Source organism: Aythya marila (assembly GCF_965140915.1).
Source record: "Aythya marila genome assembly, chromosome: 15".
NCBI lineage: Eukaryota > Metazoa > Chordata > Aves > Anseriformes > Anatidae > Aythya > Aythya marila.
The window spans coordinates 12,979,732-13,004,046 of NC_139056.1; the positions used below are offsets into that span (position 1 = coordinate 12,979,732).

Consider the following 24,315-nt stretch of genomic DNA (forward strand, 5'->3'; position numbering starts at 1 on the left):
TCTCTGCAGAGTCAGAACTGCCGTGCTGTAGAAATGGAGATAAAATAAGGACAAAGCCTAAGGGGAAGAAAACGATGTGGCAGCCCAAAAGAGACGGGCCCTGAAGGGAGTCAGTGTGATCAGAGTTCAGCTCTTGTGGAGAAAGCTCTGAAGGTCCCACCTGAACTAGGTAGCTCCAGACTCCAACAAATGTCAGAGCTGGCTGCAATTACTGTGAAGGAAAGAGCCTGCAGGTTTTGTTGTGGCTCTCAGTGTCTCAGAAGGCTTAAAATCTTCTCGCAAAACTGCTCTATCTGAAGAGTCTAGTCTTCAGGGGATCAGATTGTGCAATAAGGAGCCTGGACAATACTACTATTTTTTATTTTTTTTTCTCTGTAGGCAGATGTCTAAATCCCACAGTACAAAGTGATTCATGTTTTTGAGCATGCTGCCTAATAAACCCCTTTCTACTGCAGTACTTTTAAGCAATCCCCTTCTCCCAGCAGATGCTAATCGGGAAACATGCCTTTTGACATTTCAGACAGAATCCCTTACCACCTCCAATGCCTGGTTGAAAGCACCAGCCTCGCAGCGCTTAGCAACGACAAAATCTGAGTGAAGCAGCTTGGGCAAGTTGCAATATGGCCTTTTTGTCAGGATACTCACATGTACTCTGTGACGGGAGCATTGCTGACTGTGTGTGCTGCTGCTGGAATGCTGGTCTCACTGCCATAACTACTCCCACAGCTATAGAGGCTGGGCATGTGCACTCTGTAAAGATTATCGTGTGTCTGTCTGCTCCCCTGAGCAGCTGATTCTTCTTCCCCATCATCATCTGAGCTTCTGCAAGAAGGAAAAAAAGTTCCTCCTAGAACCCTACAATTACCCCACATGTGGGGTTTGCAGGAAACCATGGCAATCCTAGGAACCTCCCAACCATCTTCCACACCTCCACATTTATACCCATTTGGGATGCCTCAGGGCGGCAGTGTCAAACACAGCCTACACCACTGTGACTCAGACCTCCCACAGATACCATCTGGACTTTTCGGCTGCACGATCCCCTACAACACTCTCCCTATGGTCTTCTCTCAGGGCTTGGCAGACAGCACAGCTCTGCAACTGCCCAGCCATATAACGGAAGGATGGACACGCATCCCAAAATACACAGCAAACAGAGGAAAAAAATATATGTAAAAGAGGAAGTGAAGATATACTGGCATGCATCACTCAAAGCAACTTTCAGAGCTGCAGTCTGTGTCCTTCCATTCCTTGTAGCAATATCCACAGAGCTTTTAAGGATATGTCTCTGGAGACTTCTCTGAACTTCCGTTATGGTTACACAGTGAACGCTTCAGCTTCTAACAAAACCCCACAAACCTCTACATGTAGTAAGTTGCAACATTTGCTTCTAGCGCCTTTGTTCTCTCAAAAAGGCCAGGAATTTAAATCAATTTTAATACGGAGCAGAGCTGTTTGTCAGCTGGTTCCTTCCCCCCCGCCTTCCCATATTACTCTCCTTTCCTTATTATGTATAATATACTATTATTTTATCTCCCTAATTAGGGGATGAAGTTTCAAGATTTGAAATATGTTTTAGTGATGCTGAAAAAAGCTAGTAAAACATTCCATAGGAAATGCTTTGCAGCTTGCAGGAGACAACATGGCCATAGCTGTAGCATCCCAAGTATCGCTTGCAGTTTCTGTACCACAAGGTGGCACTGAAGATTTATGCAGGGAATTGAAGCCTGCACATTCTCTTACAGGCAATAAAGTATGACATCCATCACCTCCCCGAGGGAGCTAGAGGAAGAAATGGTGCTCCAGAGAAAGCAAGAGGGAATCTTTCAGTTCACAGCAGCAGGCTGAGCCTGCTGGGGATCGCAATATGGGCAGCAGCTCACACGGAAGGCAGCACAAGAGATAACACTGCATAAACCTTGCTCCTTCAACCAGGCAGACTACCATTCTCCTCCTGAAAATGCTTCTACAGCTGCATGTGGAAGAGGTAAAGAAACCAGCCATTTTCTTATGCGCTATTCTGACGCATTTCCCAAGGCTTTCTCTGTGGGCACTGCAGGCCTGTGGGCTCTGGCTTCCTCCCATTGTTCAGGATGTTCCATTTTACTTTGAACCTTGCACTCAGGCTTAGACCACAAAAATCATGTTTCAGGACCACAGAAGAGAATTTGCTGCACAGCCTACTGCTTTTCTACAAGAACAGAAACATCAAAGCTATTTCAGTAGCTGCATGTGGTGCTGCAGTGAGTCAATGAGACCCTGGGAAGGTTTGTTCAAGACTTCCTGATCAGCCTGCTTGCTGTCATTAATATTAGTGCCAAACAACTCTGCTGTAGCATGAGTGCCACCAGTGTGCAAGCACCTCATCTGCCCATGCTATTGGAAACAAGACTGTTTCCAGTTTTTATTAGCTATGTAAGTCAGTTGCCCCAGTGTTAGCAAAGACAAGAAAGGCATGTGTGGACTGCTTCTCATTCCAGTTCTCTTCCCCATACTAGAACAAATGACTCAAAGCAACACAAGAGAATAGGTACTGTAAGAGATGGCACATTGTTCAAGCATTACCTTTCTCTACAGCTATCAACATTCATCTCTGACTTGACTCATAGTCCTGCAGCGTACTGAATAATTTGCACACATAATGTTCTAGTGCAATAAGGTTCAGATGTAAATATTAACCACAACCAGAGCAAAGCCAGCAGATTTTTTTTTTCTGTTGGACCTGTGCTTAAAAGGCCTCACACTCCTGGGATCATATGGGAAAGAGCTCCAGATGCTCACGGGCACAAATCCAATAGCCAGTCTTCATTAGGAAAGAGCTCTACAACACTACAGGATCTAAACCCTCTCTATACCTCTTTTGCTGCCAAGTGTGTGGGACACTGCACACAATGGAACTGAACATGAGGGCTGTGACAAAGGAGAAGAGAACCAGGTAGATGAGGCCTTCCACTCCATCATAGCAAAAGCCCGTCAAAGCCTGGACGTAATCCTGGAGAGAAAAAATGAGCAGAGTTTCCTGATCACTAGAGAGTTAACATTGAATTCTAATTCAAAAGCCCTCCCCCTGGACTATGTTCTCTGAAATAAGTTAAGAGTTCATAGTTCCTTTTGCAGACCATATTTGTATTTTAATTTCAGGGTCCTCAAGAGTTTTTCATAATTTATCTAACCTTTATTTTCCCTCACAAAGCCCAAATCAGATACAGGCATAGCAGTTTTTTAAGCCCCACACAGTAAGAGATTAAAAGAAAGAAAAAAAAAAAAAAAGCCAAGACAAACTTATGTACCCAACTTAAGACACCACATTTTTCAATAAGCCTCTCAGGTCCTTCACTCAGTCCCTTTGCCTGTGAACACAAGCACGGACTATCTATTTCTCTGCCTTCACAGATGCAGCTAGGGCAACAGTTCAATCATGCTTTACTGCAGCTATAAGGCATTTCATGGGAAAGGCAACAAGCTATGAGCTATGGAAACAAGCTGGCAGTTCCTGAAGCCTTATGGCTGCAGCTTGTAGATGTATAAAGGCATATTATCCAGTTTCCTACCCTGATCTTTAAACACAAAAATAGAAAGCTAGCTTGCTCCAAAATCCCGTTTTCCTTTCTGCAGAAATCAATCAGTAAAGCTGTTATAAACTGTTTTGGCACACCAGAGGTTCGAAATTCTAAAATAATCAGTATGCTATAGGCTCTACACCCCTCTTTGTGCTTTCTTAGGGCAGGCACAGTTACTGAGTACTCACCAAGTGCAGACTCCGACAGTCTACTAAAGCTGTCAGTTGCTGCAAGTTGATCTCTGTTGTATTTAAGACCTCCTGGATCCGCATAAGATAGTCCTGTAAGCAACAAGCCAGTAATTATTGAATGGAAAGGGTTTTACAGAAGCTGATCTCAGGCTTTGTACTCATGGAAGGGAAGCAGAGGGGGAGCAGTTACCTTGGAGGTGGGGTGCTCTCTGCTTGCTGACCTCACGAGCTCCATAACATCATCTTGCATTTCCACCAGAGCCTTGTGACTTCCAGACAGCTTCTGCTCAACACAAAACATGCAGTGTTTTAGCGACTCATGGACCAACAGAACTCCTGGGAATTAAGAGTTACGTCTTGCTCCCAAATACTGAAGCACCTGTATGAATGGTATAAGCTAAGGATGTCTCAACTGACATGGGTTCAGTTCCAATAGGGTTAAGTTCTACTTTTACCAACCTGTAGGAAGGGCAAGCAGAAAACACACACTCAGAGCTGTGGCCAGTGCCAAGAGAGACAGGAAGGAGAAAAGACAAGACACAAAGCACTCATGTTCTCACCACGGCACACAGCTGGATTTTTCTACTAAACCAGATGGCTGAGAAAAAGTTAATGTTAATACTGAAAGTTGTTTACATTGGGGTGCAGCCTTCACGCCCCATTAAAGCATCCATGGGAATTTCACATGCTATAGCATGTCAGAGACTACACTGAACAACCAGAAATGCAACTGATGGCAACAGTGCACAGACTGAAGTGGTCTTCCCCCACCCTTGAAAACAGAGGAAGCCAGGATTTAAAAAATCCTAAATATAAACTGTGAAGCAGCTGGTGTCTGCGGAACAGTGGGTGGTGTGGGTTCCTTCTGGCCTCTGATACACAAGACAAAGTTTGGGATGGGCCCAGGTGCTGTTCCTCAGCCTCCACAAAAAGAATAATGACTCACGTTTATACTTCAGGATACAAACCCCCCAACATCCAAGGGATTTAAGAAGGCATATGTGAGAATCACTCCTCCACCCACTGAAGTGGCTGCAGTTTGGGAGTGGAGTGTTGCCAGTGTTTAATCTAAAAGAACCCATAAGAAGGGATTCAAAGCAGGAAGCCTGTAGTTTCCCACCCTGGCGATAATTATGGGTGCTCTGTCTCCATGTTGCTCCTCTTAGAAGTGCACCATGTAAACAGAGATACCATGAACAAAGCCATGCCCCTCACCACAACACATACAGGCCTCTGTAAGAGGGCATCGTGGACCTGAGGCTATGCAGGCAGTGATGAAGGTGGAAAAAAACTGCTCACTAAATCATCTGCGCAACTGGAAAGTAGCTACCAAAGCTTTACCAACAGGTGGAGTGTTTCCTACAGCTAACACCTTGCAATTTGCTGCATGCTGGCATCAGAAGCGTTTAACCCATGCCCTGCGAGGAGCAGCACGCTGAGAAGGGATGAAGGGAGGAAGGGAGGGTGCTTCCACTCACCTGCTGGAAAGGGTTGGGGTATCCAGCACTACAGGTGATGTAATAGCGGAGGGTATCTGCAAAGACAAAAGAGGAGAAAGTCATACTAGGTACGTTGTTCCAGCTTTACAACAGTTTACGACTGCCACAAGGGAGGTGTTGAGTTCTGAAAGCAATACACAAAATGAAAATGCAATATAAATGGAATCACTTCCCTCTCTCTGTGCAGGATTACAGGGCATGGATGGCACTAGAAAAAGGGATGTAGGCTGCATTTGGGGATAGAAGAAAGATTTGTTTTCTCTTTGTTTCCCTCCCCGCAATTAAGACTGCTACTTTTTTGTTTCGCTCTCAACAATAAAGCAGCACATGGCTGCCCCACTTACATAGTCAGGGGAACCATCAAAAAAGTTTTATTCCAAAGTCAGCAGTATTCACAGTAAAACCACACTACCAGACCGTAGTCTAGGAGAAACCCAGTGGGATGGTTAATTTCTGTAACTTCTGAGTGTCGGAATAACATTCTACGGTCACTGACAGCAGCCAGAGGTAGAGTGCTGCCTAGGGAATATAGCAAAGAGACAACTCAACTTTCAGCCAGTTCTGTTCACCAGCTAGGTCACTAAGCAGCCACAGAAACATTGGCACAGGAGAGGCAGCAGTGCTGATATAAATACAGGCTGCTAACAAAAATACCTGTGAAAGCACAACATTGGGCCAAAGGAGGTGCAGACACACATCCCTGTGCTACCGCACCGTGCTGAAATGTACCACTTCCTAAATAGACAAGCTCATGTGTTTAAAACAAACAAAGAAAAACAGAATCTTCACAACTGGGGATTCTTCTGTCATACTCAGAGACTGGTTTTAGGCAGTGTTCTGTAGAAGAATGTTAGAAAGCCCTCCCTGTTCAAGAAAGTAACTTTCAGTAATATTTCCTAACAACATTATCACCTAGCAAGCAAGCAACGTAATGGAATGTGCTGGGAAAAGAAAAGGATGAAGAACAAGTTCTTGTCTTTTTGACGTGCATTAGGGATGAAAAAGTAAACACAGTCTGTTTTCTGATGGATGTTACTTGCATGTAATTAGATTTTAATTAGAAGGCTCTAGTTAGACTACTTAAAAGAGTGCATATAATTTCCTTTGCATCTTTCTATTGACTTGTGCTAAGAAGGTATATTACATTTTAAATCAATACCACAGACTTGGTCAGGAAAGAAAGCTCCTACCACATGTTAGGATACCAGCAACAAGTTATCTGTTCAAGGGCTCTCAGATCACTTGCTGGTAACATCCTAAAGGTGCGTTTTACCAGCAGCTCTATCAGTAATCGCAGTATGCTCACTGAGTACTCATGTTTATGAGTATGCAGGTAAGTAGGATTGTTAAATCTCCTATTTGCAGGCTTGAAGACACAGTTTCATTTCTCCTTGTTCAGGTGTGTGTGAAAGTTGATTGCTGCCCTCTTCATGAGCCCTCCATAACACTACAACTGCCTGGAGAAAGTCAGCATGCACAAAACACAAATACCAGGCTTTCCCCTGCCATTCTCAATAGTGCTACAGAGGGAAGGAGTTCTGTCAAAGAGTTGATCGTCCCAATACTGTTAGATTAATTCTCAAACATTTACAGTTCTTGAGATGAATGGGAGCATGTCAGCTCAGAAAAATCAAGGGTGAAGTTTGCTCAGTGAAGATAACAAAAGCTCTAAAACACATACACTGCCTCCCCCCTTCTCCCTGTACCCTTTTTTCCATTCCCTTTAATCTTCTATCTGTGACTCTCGGTAAAACATATTCCAGGTCGCAAAGGTATTCTAATCAGTCCCAACTCAGAAATCAGCAAAATGCACAACCAAAAGCAAGGGGAGCTGTGAAGGAAGCAGACCTGACTGTATCCCGATTCTGCCGCACTTCCCATAAATATTGAATGCACCTTTCGGCAAGCCAGCGCACCAGAGACCGAGTGGTGCAACACAGACCGTCAGCTCCTGCACACTGCGATGCAACCTGACAGCTGTGATTTATAATTCATTAGCCTACTTTGGGGCAGCTCCTGCCAGATGCTCCATCTCCCCCTCACCGTCTCTTTCTCTGGGATGACTTCTGCCTCCTCTAAACAGCAATTAGCAAAATCTGGGCAGCAGATTTTAGGAGGGCAGCAGGAACTGCTTCGTGGGCCTCACTTCGAGCAGACCACACAAACTACATGCACAACTACTGTGCCAAGGAAAGGACTGCTCCCCCACACTCGTAAGTCACCCCAACCCATGGGATGGCTAAAGAAAAAATGGATTAAAGTGCCCCTGTGTTGAGAGAACAGCATAGCAAGAACTTTACATACAGCTGTGATCTTGACACCTATTTATTTTAAACCAACAAACCACTAAAAGTTTCACATAGGCTCCCACAGTGGTATCAATTTTACATCACCTTTATAAATGCATCAAGTTGCATGACGCACTGCAGTTATATTGCTCCAGAAATGTTTTTTCAGGCCCTTCCGGATCATCCCTGGTGGGCAGATTACAGATGAGAGTTCCCGATACCATCAGAGTTTGCAACTTGTGAGCCCAGAATCAAAGACTGCTGGTTACAAGTGAAGTAAAAAGCAGAACGGTGAAATGAGTGCGGTAGCACCAGCATTGCAGGCGACTAGTGTGACATTCCGTATGTAAAATGTGTTTTCCGAAATGGCAAAGCCAGCAGGAGCAGCTCTCCCCTGCACTGAACGCAGTGTGTTGATAGCTGCAGTGCTTTAAAACTAATGCTATAATAGGCACTGAGGCTGCCTTGAGGTTATCCTGTGCTGTGAGGCCTGTAAATGAAGAGGAGCGTGACCACTGCTTCCACACCGCCAGGCTGGGAAGAAAGGACAGAACAGGAGGCACCTTCACCACTTTTTAATCCCTATGGAGGCCGCCCTGTACAACAGCAAGTCTCACATTTCTGACCAGAGAACAGCTATGCTAACCCATTATTTGTGCTCTGTTAACAGCTCCAGGCAATTTTGTTTCTCCCCTGTAATTATCTTCCTGTTGCATTTTCCTCTCGAGGAAAATTCCTGAAGGCCGGATCTGATTTTTGAAGCCAGCCTTGAGGAGATGTAGTCTACAGGAGAAGGGTTAGGTAGGGTCACAGTGGCAGCTGCCTGTGCCTGCTGTTGCTAGCAGCAGTCCTCCTGACCCGCTCTCTCAGTGCACAGGCAGTGTGGGAGCAGAAGGCACGGAAGGGAACTATCCGAAATGCGTTATTTTTGTAAAGTCTGTTTTTCCTAGAAAGGAAAGCTGAATTGCCTACTAAAGACAGCTTTAGCTGCTAGAATCTACGCATTGCTTCTGCAACCATGGAGACTTACTATTCATTTCAAAGCTCAGCAGAAACGTGAAAATGGCATTATGCACTTGCCAAAAGGCAGCAAGAAGATCTGTAGGGTAAAGAGCAATCAGGAAAAAAAATCCTAGTTTACAAATGAAAATCCACACCTTGAGTAGTTTTTCCCAGCCATTCTTCATCTCTACTCAAGCATTCTCTAGCCAGCTTGCATTTTACATATATACCCAGATGAGACTGCATCTGTGTGTTCAATCACCAGAGGATGTTGAACTATATGGCCTGTGAAGTCAATGAGGAAGGATACTTTCCTGGCCAGGTTTTCTTGCCCATTAGTTTTGTTTTCCTAAGGCAAAGGGATGTATCTGCATACCAGCTATATTTCTCTTATATACACTGCTGGTACTGGTGAAAGCAGGCTGACTTGATCATGAGTTTTCAGTAAAGAGCTCATAGGCATCCCAAGTGCTCTTCACGCAAAGTTTTCTACTCATCAGGAGCCCAACAAAACAATGCAGGAAAACACAGCTCCTCGATACCAACAACAGCTCAACACAAGCCTTGAGAGCGCCTCTTTGGACAAGCTCTTTCCTACAGCACCCACTCAGCCCAAGCAATAACAGCACAGCCACCACATTCCCCACGTGAGGTTTTGTCCTGGCCTTACTTCTCAGATAGGAAAGGATGGTGGTGGTGGTGCCAGTCCTCTGGTTCATTCAGCTCTGGGCTTCAAAGATGAGAGAGAATCAGCGAGGCCAATTAGGAAGCTGTGTGTAACAAGAAGGACTGCTGCTTATATCTGAGCAGCTAAATTGCAGCATCCAGCCTGAGAAACTTGGCTGGACTGGAGGTAAAAAGCTCCATTATCCATCCCTTGTGGTCAGCAGTTCTTTCAGATGAAGTGAATGTCTCTTCACAATGTAGCTTTCCAGTAAGAGAATCTGGAGAAAGCTCTTCCCGTTGTTTAGACAGATTGTCTTTTTATTTAATTTTATTCAATAAGTCATCTGATAATAACATAATATCAATGAAAACGAATGAGACTAGAAGATGGCCTCCTGCTTTGAAAATAAACATCTTGGCTGCACCAAGCCTTTTTACTAGCAGCAGGAGCTGATTATACAGCCACTGTTCAACTCCATTGGCTTTATCTCAATTAATGAATACAGGGCGAGTTAGGCACATATATATCATGCTCTTCTGCAAAATGATTTAAGCCTCTCCTCCAGGAAACCTGTATTAAGGCTCTCTGCCCAATCCCAGCACACCTCCCCCCCCCCTTTTTTTTTTTTAAATGCAGCACATTTTCTCTACAAAACAAGGACATCTACTTGCCAGCTAAAAACATTACAACAATAATGATGCATTTAATCAGATTATTCTCAGCTCCATTAATTCTATTTAGATTGGCAAACAGCAATTAATACATAAACAGAAATATTAACATACTAGTTGCCCAGTATCCAATGATGTTATTTTTTTTTCTGGAAAATAATACGATAATCAACAGCAAAAAAAAACATTGCAAATACACAAACCTGGGCCACTCAGTGCTAGTCTGAATGCCAGAACACAGGGCTGGGAATATTACAATCCACCATATCTAAAAACAACTTAAAGTAGTGATTAAAGGGAAAAGTTGACCCAGCACTATAAAGCTTCCTGTTGTTTTACATTTAAGATTCTTTGTTGGTTCTTAAACGTCCTTAAAAGCAGATAACAACGCCCAGCCCAGTATCTTATACCCCAGCACTGGTAAAAAGCAGACACCTAGGCAAGAATAAAAAACATGACTGCTCTCCCAGTCCAATTTCAGCTTGAGTGATTTCCAAAATAATCGTGATTTCTACATGTATGGTAACGCCTATTGGATTCTTCTTCCATGGACTGTGAGCCCCTCCTTCAACTCACACCTTCTCTTAGTGATCTGTTTTCTGAACTGAAAAATTCACAGCAGGATGCACTTCAGTGAAACTAGCTGGAACAATCTTGAAACACTCCTGCCTCATCCATCTATCCTGCAGCAAAGCAGAGTGTGTGAAGAGCCTGTGCACTAGATCTGGGAGCCTTCAAACAGCTTCCCCCAGGAGGACAGCCCTGGGTCTGGCTCCCAGCCGCCTGCCCTGCCTCCTCAAGCCTGTCCCCGTCACAGACACAGCTCAACTGATCACAAAGCGATTGCCACAGTTCACAGCCAAGAGTATTAAGGGATACCAACACTTTTTTCAGACTTATAAAGGTGTTTTTAGAGAACTGCCATTGGGATTAAAGCCTCATTGAACAGTTCCATATCACAGCACTGATATTGTGGTCTTCCTTCCTGCTCAGGTGCACAGGACGCTCCCGACGCGGGGGGCCAAGGCCTATTTCCATCGCTTCCTGACCATAAACTACAGCAGAGCAGTGGAAATTCATATGGCAAGGCGGAACATTTGATCACCTCCCCACCAGCTGCCTGGTGTGATGGCAGGCTCAGAAGCAAGGCTGATTTCCTTCTGTAGAGAAGGAAAGGTGCTTGTGAACGCGGAACGGCTGCCGAACAGCAGGGAGCTGACACACCAGCAGCCCACGGAGGAGGCCGGCCTTCCAGCTCAGGCCTGTGACAACACCTGCTCTTCCTCCTCTTCAGCGTCTCACTCAGCCCCATTCACCGTTATTTATGGAGCCTTAGCAACTGTTGGAGCTGGCAGAGCTGCCAGAACAGAGCCTTATTTCACGCCGGGGAGCTGACTGTCCCTGCTGGGGGAAGCAGGAGGAGGGAGGGGAGTGCCAGGCCCAGCCACCAGCAGCCTCCACGTGCACGACACCGAGGAGCAAAAACCTGCAGGAGCTGACAAGAACAAGTGAAACGGAAAAGTTGCATGGAAAGGTGTTCCTTCAGTTTCTCAGGGTCAACCAAATTGTTCCCAAATGTTCTGGTTTGGGTTACCAAGTTACTACAGCACACAGCTGACATTAGTGTCACATATTTCCCCTTGGCCTCCCTAGCCTGTTCATCTCCTCGAACAACACGGAGGCTAGCTGGCACCTGAAGCCACATCGCCGTCACCCTCACAACCAAGGGAGGATTTTCATCTTGTGCAGTGTTAAACACTCATTCTCTTCCCTTATTGCATTTCTTTGTTAAAAAGACCCATCTGTTGTGAGCTGCCAGGCTCTCTCCTCTTCCCTCCAGGAAATCAATAAATAAGGCTCTCCAAGAATAAGCTGCACTGTGGTAATATCAACTGGCATGTACTCTTTTATACTACATTCTGCCTCCAGACATAAATATTTCTTATTGCTTCCAATCCCTGCATCCTCAGCCATCGCTACATACCTAATTCCCCATCAGTTACGCAGTGAGAGGCAGCGATTGGCTAAGCACACAGCAATAACACTAGATCTTGGGTACACATGGCAAATTGTACCATTTGCCATGGTACAATTCCAGCAAATAAGAACCAGCAAAGACACATGTGGCTCCTTTTACAAATCAGTATCATGGCTTATCTGTGATTTATCATCACAGAAATGTATAGAGGGATTATCAGGAGGAGAGAGGGTGGGAGAAAAGAAAAGCTCACTTTATTAGCTAAGCAGCAGACCCAGCCCTGAAAAATACCTTTCCTTTTTAGCACTTATCTCTGCTGGCAAGCACCCAGCCATATTTTTGTTAAGCCACAGTTCTGAATATCTGTTTTGCCCCCAAGGTCCAAATTGGAGGCACCCCTAATCTCAACCAACCACTTCAGTCTAAATTAGGAGTGACAAACACAAAATCCATCAGTGCTTCAGCTGAATGCCACAGTGATGCAGGCATATTGCTTGAAATGGAACAGGGTAAACAAAGCAATCAAAATACTGCATTTATAATGGAAAGGGAAATTCATACTTCTCTTTCCTGCTGTTTCCGTTCATTTACCCTTTAAATTAGCTTTCAAAAGACTCCTATTTATAACCACCATTAAGAGACAAATTGACATATATTTGTTAATAACAAATACAAAAATAAATACTCTAGATGCTGGGATACAGACCCAAGAGCAGATTTTAAAAATGACAACTCAAACTGCACACTCATACTGCTACAGTTCCGTCACTTAAAGGAGGAGAAACAAGACCAAGGCTGCTACATTTAAAGAAAATAATCCATGGAGTTCTGTTGTTCCACTATATCAGCCATTTCCATCTTAGGGCCAAGATGAAATAAAGATTCTAAAGGCTTTTCTGACAAAAATAATTAAAATGTACACATGGACTTCTGACTGGAGTATAAATGCTTTTTGGGAAGAACGCTGGTTTTCCAGAGCTCCACACACATCTGCTTTTTCCACTGTACGCAGGTTGCTGGGTTCCAAACACAGCCACAAATTCTCAGACACTGCCATGCTCCTATGTGACAGCTGGAGCCACAGTTCCCTGTGCCAAAGCCAGACCCAGCACTTACCAGCACTAAGCACTGCATTATCTTCAACCACTTTGGAGACGTAAGCATCAGGGTTAATACAGAAATCACTGGAACCCTAGGTAGAGACAAGACAAAAGGGAAAAGGAATTTCAAAGAACACTAATATCAAAGAGCAGTTGAGCCAGGTTAGCATCAGGGAACCCTCCACTATAGGGATTTTTCAGACACTGAAGTCTCTCATCACCATCCCCTCTAGCACAGCTTTACACAGCCGCAGCAGTGCTGGAGTACGAGCCAGTGCAACCCACCACGGAGTAGCTCTGTACTTCTCATGGACGCAAATTACTGGGACAGCTTCTTAGAACAAGAGACACAGTAAAACAGGCACACCATAATATGCATTAATAGCTACTTAATCTTGTGTTTGATAACTCTGCAGGAAAGGGTGAATGGGACTTGGACAAGAGCCACTTACCACTGCGACAGCCAACTCCAGACCCAAGGATCCCCAGCTGACAATCAGGGCAAACACCCCAAGCAAACAAACCCTGTAGGAGACAGACAGATGGCAGATGTAGAAGCTCTGATTTCAAGCATCCAGATCTTTTACAGGATGTATTATGTGGAGTCCAAAGCAATTACCAAAACCAAAAAATTAACAAATACTGCATCTTCAGACAAATCATCTCATTTTATATGCTGCAGACAGCAGCAACCAGGAAAGTTTATGTCCAGTTGTTGGTTCCCATGTTTCCTGGCCCTGGGGCTGCAGGGAAGGAAGATGCCCAAAGAGAAGCCTTTAGTCTGCTTATAGCAAGGAAGCCAAAGGCACAGGGGTGATCCAGGGGAAGGCAGACTGGCAGACAAATGGCTACAATCCTATCACTTGAACTAGTCTCACTCTGGACATTACTTTCTAAACCCAGAAGATATTCAGAGAAAAATACCCTCCCACCCTATAGATATACATGTATATATAAAAACAACAAAATTGGGCAAATTCCTTCTGTTTCTAGAATAAACAAGGCTGTCTGGTGTAAGCAACGCATTGGCTACATGCAGTGGAAGGAATACTTTGCCCGTGTTAGGATACCTGACTTTGGTCTCCAGCTGTAAGCATCTGAACACCACCTGAGCACCTCACATAGCCCAAGGAGAGAGCCAAGCATCTGTAGGCAAACAGCTCAGAGCAATGGTTCAGATCCCTTCCACAGATGCCACGTGAGCACATCTCTGCACAGACTTAAGTTTCGTTCTGGCAGCCGGACCTCATTACTGGCACAAACAGTGGGAAATGGCTGCTATCAGGCCAAGACAGACACACAAAGCAGCGAGATGATGGAGCGGTCATCTCATTGATACCCAGCTAGCACACAGCAGTAGGAAAAGCTTTTGCACTTCCCCAGCCAGCACATTAGCTCTTCACCTTTGCTGTCAGTATGAGTGCTAGAGACATTTAGGCAAAAGTGCTCCTCAACTCCCTCAGGTATGGGAATGCAGACTAATAAGCTGTATCATTTTATGCATCCCTATCTTCAGAGTAAAGGGGTACTGGCTTGCTTTCTCAGGCATGCTTTTGACTTCAGGCTTTGTAATACAAGGAGGTTCCTCCCACCTTCCCTCCAAAACCAAAACAAAACAACAAAAAAAACACACAACAAACTCATAATCAAGTTATTATTTAGTCAAACCTAGTGTGAGCCATGAGGAAGGGGCATCTCTTTTCTGCTACACTTGTTTCACTGAAGACTAGAGCTTTACAAAAATATATTTGTGGGTCTGATTTTTATTTTTATTTTAAAAAAGATCTATTCCTCAGTTTAACAACATATTTCTGAGGGACCACAGATCCATTCACAGGATGGGAATTCGCCTTGCAGAAGTCATGGAGCCTCACCAGACTGAGCCTTGCACAGCACTCTGGAATAAAGTGGCTGAATACCTTATTATGCTTTTTAAAAAGGGATACAAAAATTATCAGTCATGGATCAGCAAGGTTCTGTGGTTTTATGACATAAGGACAACACCACTTGGTGCCTTCAGCTGAGCGTGGTGATCTGTTCAATGTGACACAGTCGTTGTTTTACTTTAAATGAAGATGACTGGGTCAGTAACTGATTGCTTGGCTGGAAGATCGAAAACTGGCATTTCACCATCTTGCTTGGCTGTGACACACTTGCTTCTCTATGCCATGTGCTCCCTTTGGGGAATGCCTTAATATGAACTTCTGGCTAACATGGAATGAGATTCTAATTTAAACTCTGGGTTTACCATCTGTGCATACACTTGGACTTTTGTCTGTACAACCTGCCAGGTATGAAGTCATCTGGCAAATAACAAATCTGAATACGCATTCCAATTATTAATGGTATCACCATGTACCAGGATAAACTCTTGGCTACGTCAGTTGTCAAACTGTCATTATGTTCACGAAACCAGTATCTTTGCCAAATGTGCCAAATTAAACCAAGCTTCAACATAGAGAAATATTTTTTTTCTTGTAGCGGGGCCTCAGCATGGCAGCATTTGCAGAGCTTTGTAGAAGCAGATACGCATTAATATTGCAGTACCATGGCAACAAGACTCCTCCTCATAGCTGTACAAATCATTGTGTGTTCTCAGTTTAAAGTGTCTTCAGGTGTGACAGCCAAAGGTAAACAAGAGCAGATCGTGACACAAAAGGCATGCTACCAGGCTGTGTAAACACATGCAAAGCTTATCAGCCATTAACAAATGCCTTCACCACTGTAGAGAATTACAGGGAAATTTTTTAAACCTGTAAATTCAAGGGAGGCTGTCCACATTACCATCTACCAGCTGACTCCCAGGCAAACAGAGGCTACCAGTGCTATCCAGCAAAAGGCAGACTACCCAGAGGAGTTACTTGGTTTTGATGTGAAAGCAAAGTGACAACAGTACCACTGAATCTTATAGCTCCTGCCTGTGAACCTCTCTTGCATGTAGCCCTAATCCAAACCACAGAGCAATGTGCTACAAAGGCTCTCTACGTTAAGAGACAGATTTAAACTGTTCAGCCTCAAAAGCCCTTGAAATCAATGGACAAGAGTCTAGAGGTTTAAGCTATCAGGCACTTGCACTCAGCTGGCCTTCCTTCTGCACTGTACCCGGGTCAGGACTTACCCCAAAAGAATGGCTCTGGAGTTTCTAATGAGTCCGAAGAGCACCAGCAAACATATTAGAACGTGGAACAGGAGCAGGCCCAAGTAACCCAGCCACCTGCAGCAAATAAAAACATAGTTGGCAAAGGAAAACTGGTGTATACAAACAATAGATTAAGCAGGTAAAGTAACTAATGGAGAAAAAAAAATTAGCCTCACTTTTCTTTGAGTAAGAGACACTGCTAATGGTTTATCTGCAGAAAGCACTGGCTATTTCCTGGGTATGGAGACCAGGCATGCAAAAGCCTTTAAACAACGTGCTCAGCATACACAGTTGTTGAGAAATGAGACTGCTAATCTTGTGCTACTGTACAAGTTATATGCAACTAGACACCATTAGGCAAAGAAGCATTGCACTTTCTTGAACTAGCCATTTGTCAGAATGTGCTTCAGTTAATCCATACGTGTGGATAGAGGCATTCTTTCATGGAATACACTTGGTGTGATCTTTTATTCAATAACTTTAGTAAAAAGGGAAGTTAGCCAAGGAACAAGTTCAGTTTCCTACTCTATCTAGTTAATATACAAACAATTCCCCAGTTTTAGAACACAAGCTTTTGTACAAGATTTTTTATGTGGAGAATAAGCTTCCCTTCAGTTGGTAATTAACCAACTGAAAATTAAGGGAAAAGTTGTTGCCATGCATTTTCATTTAAACTGAATGCATTTTTGCTCTAAGAAATGAAATCAGTGGACTGGGCCAAGAGCACCTGTAGTAACATACATGGCCTTTGGCTCAACCACCCAGAACACGCACTTAATTATTGCAAAACAGGCCAAAACAAATGCAACCATTGTACTACAGCACAGTACACACCTGTACCAGTCATAGAGGTCAATTTGAATTGCCAGCTCCTCCAGAGACAGCTCTTCATTCTTCCAAAAGGGGATCTCAGTGGTTTGCCTGACCAGATCATCCAAGAGACCTTGTAACTTCTGGATAATGTGCAGGTAGTCTGTCTGCTTTGCAAACATCTCCTCCAGGACAAGTAAGTTTGGCTCCACTGTTTGGTTCAGGGCCACTGCAGTATCTAACACCTACAGTGTGGCAAAGAAAAGAAAAAAAGCTTAGGAAGTCACAGAAGTAAAAGAGGATTCATTCTTACTAGTGAGTTATGGACAGCTTCCAAACTACTGCTTTTCTGTCTTAAGAGGCTGAGACTGCTTGCCCTTCAAAAACAACCTACAAGCATCTATAAAGTTGATTGTTTGCAAGTTGTCCTCTGATGGTATCTCAGCTGAGCCTTCACCATACCTACACACTTTACAACGTGTTAAACAGGCTCTGCTGATAAGCAGGAAATCTTAAATCACAATAGCCATCCCTTTTTTAACCACCTTCTGTACCTTTGCTTTAAACACGGTTTAAAAGTCATTTTCCATATCGAAATATAGAACAGAACAGCACAAACCCAGAACACAGCCACTAGGGCTGTGAAGGCAATTTTTTTTTCCCTTAATATTTGTTCACCTTAGTTCTAAAACAGGTTAAAAATGTCTACAATTAAGTCTAGTGGAGGGACATTTGTGGAAGGTTACAATGCCCTGATATTAGTACCTGTAGCCATCAGGGTTGCAGAAGGTACTGCAAGGTACCATGAAATTTGAGGTACTACAGCAATAACCAATTGTGCTAAAATGATATATTCTACTAACAGACTCATCTGCTTTGGCCTGCCTCCATGTCCATGGAATAGAGCCGATCAGAAGCCGTGTTTAAATCAAGCACAATCGCAAAGAGAAGACTTCATTTAACAAGCTGTGTTTGCTCTGATATTTTTAGAAGAGCTGAAGAAAGCATCACTCCATTAACGGAAATTTTAGCACATCTCTAAGCTTGGAGACTAACAACAACAAAAAAAAGGCAGAGATACAGGCACAGACAGATTCAGGAGAAGAGGTGCCGAGGATGTCTGCTCATTCCCTCATTCCCCATTTGTGAGGGTGCCTCCCCTTGCACTTACCCGGTCCTGGACACCCGCCACAGTGCGGTTTGCATGGCGCAGCGAGTAGGTCAGCCGGTGAATACCGTCACTGGTCTCTCCATTCCCATAGAAGCCAACAGCAATTCCAGCACTGCAGAGGTAAAAAAGCAAGAAAGGGCATAGTTAAAGCTAACGGGTAGCAATACAATGCACCGCTTACCTCTGCAAGGCCCTTCATGGTCACATCAGCACCTTTTACAGGAAGGAAAGCTTCATGCCTCCACAAAGAGCAGCTGGGGTAATTATGCTCCCCAGCAACCACCAGAAAAGTCAATCTGTGAATGTTCTCCTGCATTTCCCACGCAGCCAACAATTGTCTATATAGCATCCATATAATGAACCATCCCTTCTTAATGTGTGAGCTTCATTTATGAATGACAATCTGTTAGAGAGCCATTAGAGAGCTCAGACCCAGCCATGGGCAAGCAGAAATCAAGACAGCCAACATGCACTCCAGTGGCTCCTGCAAGAGGAAATGGGTGCTACCATTGCTCTGCCAGGAACCCCATGCCTTCTCTGGACATGAAATACAGATCATTTCATTACATTTTTAAGAAAAGGATACTGAGAGCTTGCATTGACTACTTGTCTATGGTGGTGTCTTCTGGATCTATTTTCCATGTCTTCTCTAGCTACACTCTGAAATATGCATGAACATCATCTATCTTGATTTATCTTCCATTAGAAGCATTTGAGTTGTACTGATTCAGACTATTTGGAAGCAAAGCTTAATAACTTGCTAGGACAAAAAGCTTATTTATTTTTAAGCAAGTGATTTTCAAGCTTGCAGACACAATTCAACTCCAGCTGCTTGGCAAATTACCACCTATCAGTTGATTTGCCGTAACTGTCCACACATATCAGTCTGCCCCAATTATGAAGTAAACCATATTAGCTTAAGCCTCACTTACAGGAGGAAGATCCTGTAACTGAGTTACAACCAGGAGATTATCTGAAGCAAGTCAGCAATACCCCTTCTATTAAGGCATTACCGCAGGAACTCACCATTCCTCTTCCCAAGCCCATTTTTACTAATAACAGAGGAAGAAAGAACTTGTTAAGGGTTTATACAACTGAACTCAGGGGAAACAAACATTACCAGGATACACATTTCCCATTCTCATGTCACTTTTGTCTTCAGAACATCCAGAATCTTTTCTGGGATGGTTCTCAAGACACCAAGATGGTGGAACTGGAAACGAAGCTGGTGGTGGTGTAGGAGAAAGGATTTTTTTTTTTTTATTATTTAAATATGTTAAAAAAATTCTGGATGAAGCAATTTCCTCACAATAACTTTGTGCTTGGGTTATAGCACCACACTCACAGAGGTGGTTTGAAGGAGGTATGAAAGAGGAAGGAAGCAAGGCAAACAGCTTCCAGAACAAGGAAGTGCAGGGTCTTGGTTTAACAGGAAGGGTCACAAAAGGACATTCAGCGTTCTTCACCTCCATCACCCAGCTGGAGAATGAACCTAAGCAGGCCAGGGTGGGCTTTGTCTGCATAACAGACACTTGCCTAGATTTGCTCTGGCATGTACACCAGTCTGCAGTCCAAATGACTGTTTAAGCTGTCACTCCTGTTCTGCAGGAACACAGCATCCACCCTTCCCTTCCCGTGTCTCACGCATCCCAAAAACAGTGAGCAGAACAATATAGTCACCTGGCTGCACTTCTACGTTTTCTTCACATGTGCAAGAAATAGAAGTAAAGATCACACACTGGAAGCAGAGCCCCTATGAAAATCCACGTCAGCCCCATGCTTTTTCCAACAATAAAATCTCCAGAAATTACAGGGGGCTTGGTCTATAAGCCTTAGCTGAAGAGTCTCCCAGGGATGGAAGACAGCTACATCATACACAAAGAGAGGTAGCACGTATGTAACTCCTAATATTTAGTGTTAATACAAGAATTCAGTCTCTTTCTTCATGAACAACATTCCTCAAATATTTTCACAATGGCAACAATGCTGATAATGGAAGAGAGAAAAGCCCTCTGCATTCCTCCCTGGTTGCAGCTATAATCAGAGCTTGATAATGCATGCCTAGGATGCAGGTGGTGGTGATGAGGATTAACAAAACAGAAACAAACAAAAAAAAACAGCACTCCCCATCCCTGAGAACTAGAGAGATTACAGATCCTGAGCTGTTCCCAGGATAAAACAGCTCAGCATCCCATCACTGCAATTACAAACCTCTGGCTTGAATTTCCCCTGGTCTTATCAGAGCAAACAAATTCAGACAAACCATTTCATTGTCCACAGCAGCAGCAAACTTTAGCAGTTGTTTATACTGTCAACACCAAATAAATTCCAGGACATTCCAGGCATTGAATATGCAGATTTGAACCCTCTAATTGGCAAGTGATGTTTATTCATCCCATTACAGCTACTAGAATGCTATTCTTTCAGCAAAGGCTTGGTGAGTGCCCAAAACCTGCTGCTTGGTTCTCAGTATTCCCACCACAGTAGCACTTTTTTTTTTTGGTGGAAAAGGCTCAGAAACAGCACTCTGCATGAAGTGGCAGCAGTCATTTTGTCCTTAAAGATACAACACTGCTAGGTACCTTAGCCACTTTACACAAGAGAAATATTTATCAAGTGCTGCCAACTACAGGCAACTGACTCAAACCTCTTTACCATATCAGAGAGGCAGAATCATCCCAGCAGCCATCCATCCTCGCAGGCGTCCTGCCCAGCATCGTGTTACCACCCCCAGCCGCCCATAACCACCTAGGTACTGTCACTGCTCATACAGAATCACAGAATCACCTAGGGTGGAAGAGAACTCCAAGATCACCCAGTTCAAAGTCTGACCTAACACTAACAAGTCCTCCACTAAACCATATCCCTAAGCTCTACATCCAAACGTCTTTTAAAGACCTCCAGGGATGGTGACTCAACCACTTCCCTGGGCAGCCCATTCCAATACCTAACACCCTTTTCAGTAAAGAAGTTTTTCCTAATATCCAACCTAAACCTCCCATTGGTGCAACTTTAGCCCCCCCCAAAAAAAAGAAGCACTCGTTCAACCCCTGAGAATCGGCAACGGAGCTGTTTATTGCCGGGACATCTTGCAGGTAAGCCTGTGAGATGCCCATGGTGTTTGGTGGCCAGGGTGCCGAACCAGGGGGTCGTCCAGTTCCACCCCTATGTCCCATGCCACTGCCAGGTTGATTTTCATGCATGCATTCAACGCTGCCATCTGGTTTACGTTTGTGGCTGGGTCCCCCACTGTGTTCTGGATGGTAGGCAAGCCTCTGCTCCCCACGGCTGTCTGTCTGATGTTCCTGCCTTTGCCCCAGGTCCTTCGGGCACTGGTGTCTCTTGTGCTAACGGCACAAGGCTTTTTTCAAAGCCATTATTCTTTGTTCCACAGCTACACTCCCTGGTAGAGTCCCTCCAGCTGGGAGGGGACAGACCCATGACAGCTGACCCCAACCGGCCAAAGGGGTATTCCGTACCACAGGGCGTCATGCAGGACAATTAATTAATGTGGGGTGGCTGGCTGAGGGACGGGAGGGATACCGGCTGCTCGGGGATAGGCTGGGCATCCGCCTCTTCCTGGAGCAATAGGAATTAGGATAAAAGCCATTTAATTCAAGCAACACATTCCTCTAGATGTGCATACCATACATCCACCGGAACCTACAGACAGCACATTAATTATTCCATTACTGCGCAGCAAAAGCCAGCTCTGCATTCGAATGCTGTGCTAGCAAGAGCTACTTACACGGAGCCATTCCTTCTAGGAGCAAGCCGTGTGCCGTTTTGTGGCAGTTCCCCTTCCTATCATGCTAGAGGGAGGGAAGCCATCCATCCCTGCAGCCCAGAGGCACGGGCTGGTTGCAGCTGCCTGGATCCACGCTGTGACCGAGGGGGAAGCTGAGCCAAAGGGCAGGCAGGGGGGAACCGCCGATGGGGGAAGAGAGAAGTGCTGCTATTGCTTTCTGCTTGCATTCGGCCTATCTAAATCCAACAGTTGTTTCAAATCCCTGCCTACACACCCCGGTATAAGTTGCTGTTGTTCAAAGCAGATTTAAGGATTTGAAGCAGTTTTTAACTACCTTTTATTTGATTAAAAAGAACCAGGGGCTCCCTTTCATTTGAGCTTGCTCTTTTAAAGTAAAAATAGATCGACTCATCCTAACCCAACAGTGTTAAGTCCCTGAGGTCAGGACCGATCTCATGGCTTCTTGCACAGACCCCGGACGGCTCCGGAGCCTCAGACAGCGCAGACATCTCCCAGTCCATGATGACAAAACCATCGCCCAGTGAGGAAGCCTGCAGTTCTGTCATGCAGCGTGGATACAAGAACAGCATTCCTGAATGACACAGCTTTCTTCCCACCCTAGCACCCTCTGGAAGATACTCCAACGCATTTTCAACACTTCTGTGGGAAACTCATCTCCGCTTGTGCTATTCTTCCTTCTGCCGCACTCCCCTCCCCAGCACGCACACACCTCAGCTCTTCAGTCCACACCACCCCAGCCTCGGTTCTTCCTCCCAGACCTACTTTTGTCACTCTCCTGCCCCCTTCACTAGCACCACCTCTCCTCTTCCTTCCTTCTCAATGGTATTTTTAAGTAAGAATAATCTTAAAATTTATCTACTAAGCTCCAATGGGACATTTAAGAAATTTCTGCTGATGCTTGATACAGCATTTAAAAAGCCACTTGGTTACTCAGTCATTTTGGTAAGTTTTAAGGCACCCTTGTATGTTAAAAGAAGAAAACAGTACACTCCTAAGATTAACGCTGTCATTACTAATGCATACCCACAGATGCACACTAGGGAGAGACTATGTGCTGCACCAGCTCTTCAGACAGTGATATGACAAGAGACAGACCAGCAGCATGCTGCGACTTCTACATATTCATACAGAGACAACACTATGGTTTTAATTACTGCATGTTGTGTACGTACACTTCAGTATCACTTTTCAACAAGGCTCAAGAAATTCACGTCTGGAGAAAAAAACACCCATTTCCCTCTCTCTTTTCCTGAAAGGCTCACAGCTGAATTTCCCCAAGGACACAGCCTCCCTATTATTTGCATGCAAGAGGTGCATGGGCTTAGGACATTCCATGATAAGGAGACAGCAAAAGAAATCAGGTGTAATTCCACATTTCCTTGTAATACAACCTGCAAAAAATGTTTTCTGGATTACACAAGGTGTACGTGAACAGCAGAGCATTAATCTGGTGCAGAGAACATACTCATGCCTGCTGATGGAGAGATCTTCCAGTCATAACACACACACACAGTGAAAACCCCGTGGGCATCCAGTCACTAGTCTGAAAAGATGAGCACTAGCCATTCACATCACATCTTTAGAAATGAATAATCTAACTACACCAAGTCATCTTTAATTACAGGAACTTCATAAGGAGAGCCCTTTTTAGACTTCATGTTCTCAGGAGGAATGTTAATTTGTCTGTCTAATTACCACCTTGCACTTTAGCACCAAGGGAAAGCGCTATTAGCACTTGAGAAAGCAAGTTTTCACCATTTAATTGCACCCGTTTCTTTCAGGTATCCTTTCCATGAAGCTTCCTACCCACCTTCGGAGCTGAGGTCCCTTGCGGGTGTGTTAGCATGACCTACAGGGATCTGAGGGTGAGGGGATTTATATGAGATGACAACTCCCCATACACACAAACCAATCAAAATTAGTAAAGTCTAGCAACGAACTAGGTTTTCAAGGAATAATCTATGCAAGTCCTTCCTGCAGCTTTGTCATTAAAGCAACCGGGAGGACTCATTAGAGAGGTATTTTGCTGGAGAATTCCTATTAACCAGCTCTGCCCTCCTGCTGGCTCAGCATTCTCCCTTTTGCTCAGCAGGAAAAGAGGTAACAGTGATCCACAGCGATCCAGCACTGAGCAGGATTCACAAACTGCCCTCTGGGTTTAACCACTACCTAGATAAGCAAGTACTAGGCATGGCTGGGATCAACCAGAGTTACCTAGTTCTCAGCTAGGAAGACAACAGCCCACTCCATGGCACTTGGACAGAACAGAGCGGTCTCTGGATCCTCTCACTGCCTGAGCATCCAAGCCACCTTTGTTCCCCCTGGTGCGAACTGCCTCCCAGGTCAGCCTGCAGGCCCAGGCAGACATTCAGAAGAGCTTTATTCCCTCTCGCTGGAACCTAACAGCATCTGCCGGTCTGGCACTTCTGCTGCGTGTCACGCACAGCTAGGACAGGACATCTCCAGTTGA

At 44.5% G+C, this 24,315-nt stretch overlaps 1 protein-coding gene across 4 annotated transcripts in view; it reads right to left on the reverse strand.

The window, feature by feature from the left end:
* TTYH3 (tweety family member 3) overlaps positions 1-24,315 on the reverse strand; it is a 78,519-nt gene that overhangs the window by 13,893 nt on the left and 40,311 nt on the right. For 2 of the 4 annotated variants that reach the window (XR_014318541.1, XM_082772596.1), the window contains exons 3-12: positions 18,077-18,188; positions 16,930-17,150; positions 16,075-16,170; positions 13,409-13,481; positions 12,973-13,048; positions 5,230-5,285; positions 3,942-4,034; positions 3,749-3,841; positions 2,856-2,992; positions 646-822 (exon numbers count right to left, since the gene is read on the reverse strand). Coding sequence is in view for 3 of the 4 variants with exons in the window: in XM_082772596.1 (XP_082628722.1) it covers positions 646-822; positions 2,856-2,992; positions 3,749-3,841; positions 3,942-4,034; positions 5,230-5,285; positions 12,973-13,048; positions 13,409-13,481; positions 16,075-16,170; positions 16,930-17,150; positions 18,077-18,188 (1,134 nt within the window). In the remaining variant the exon portion in view is untranslated. The remainder of the gene's footprint in view (positions 1-645; positions 823-2,855; positions 2,993-3,748; positions 3,842-3,941; positions 4,035-5,229; positions 5,286-12,972; positions 13,049-13,408; positions 13,482-16,074; positions 16,171-16,929; positions 17,151-18,076; positions 18,189-24,315) is intronic. The other 2 variants (XM_082772598.1, XM_082772597.1) reach the window with 1 other exon arrangement.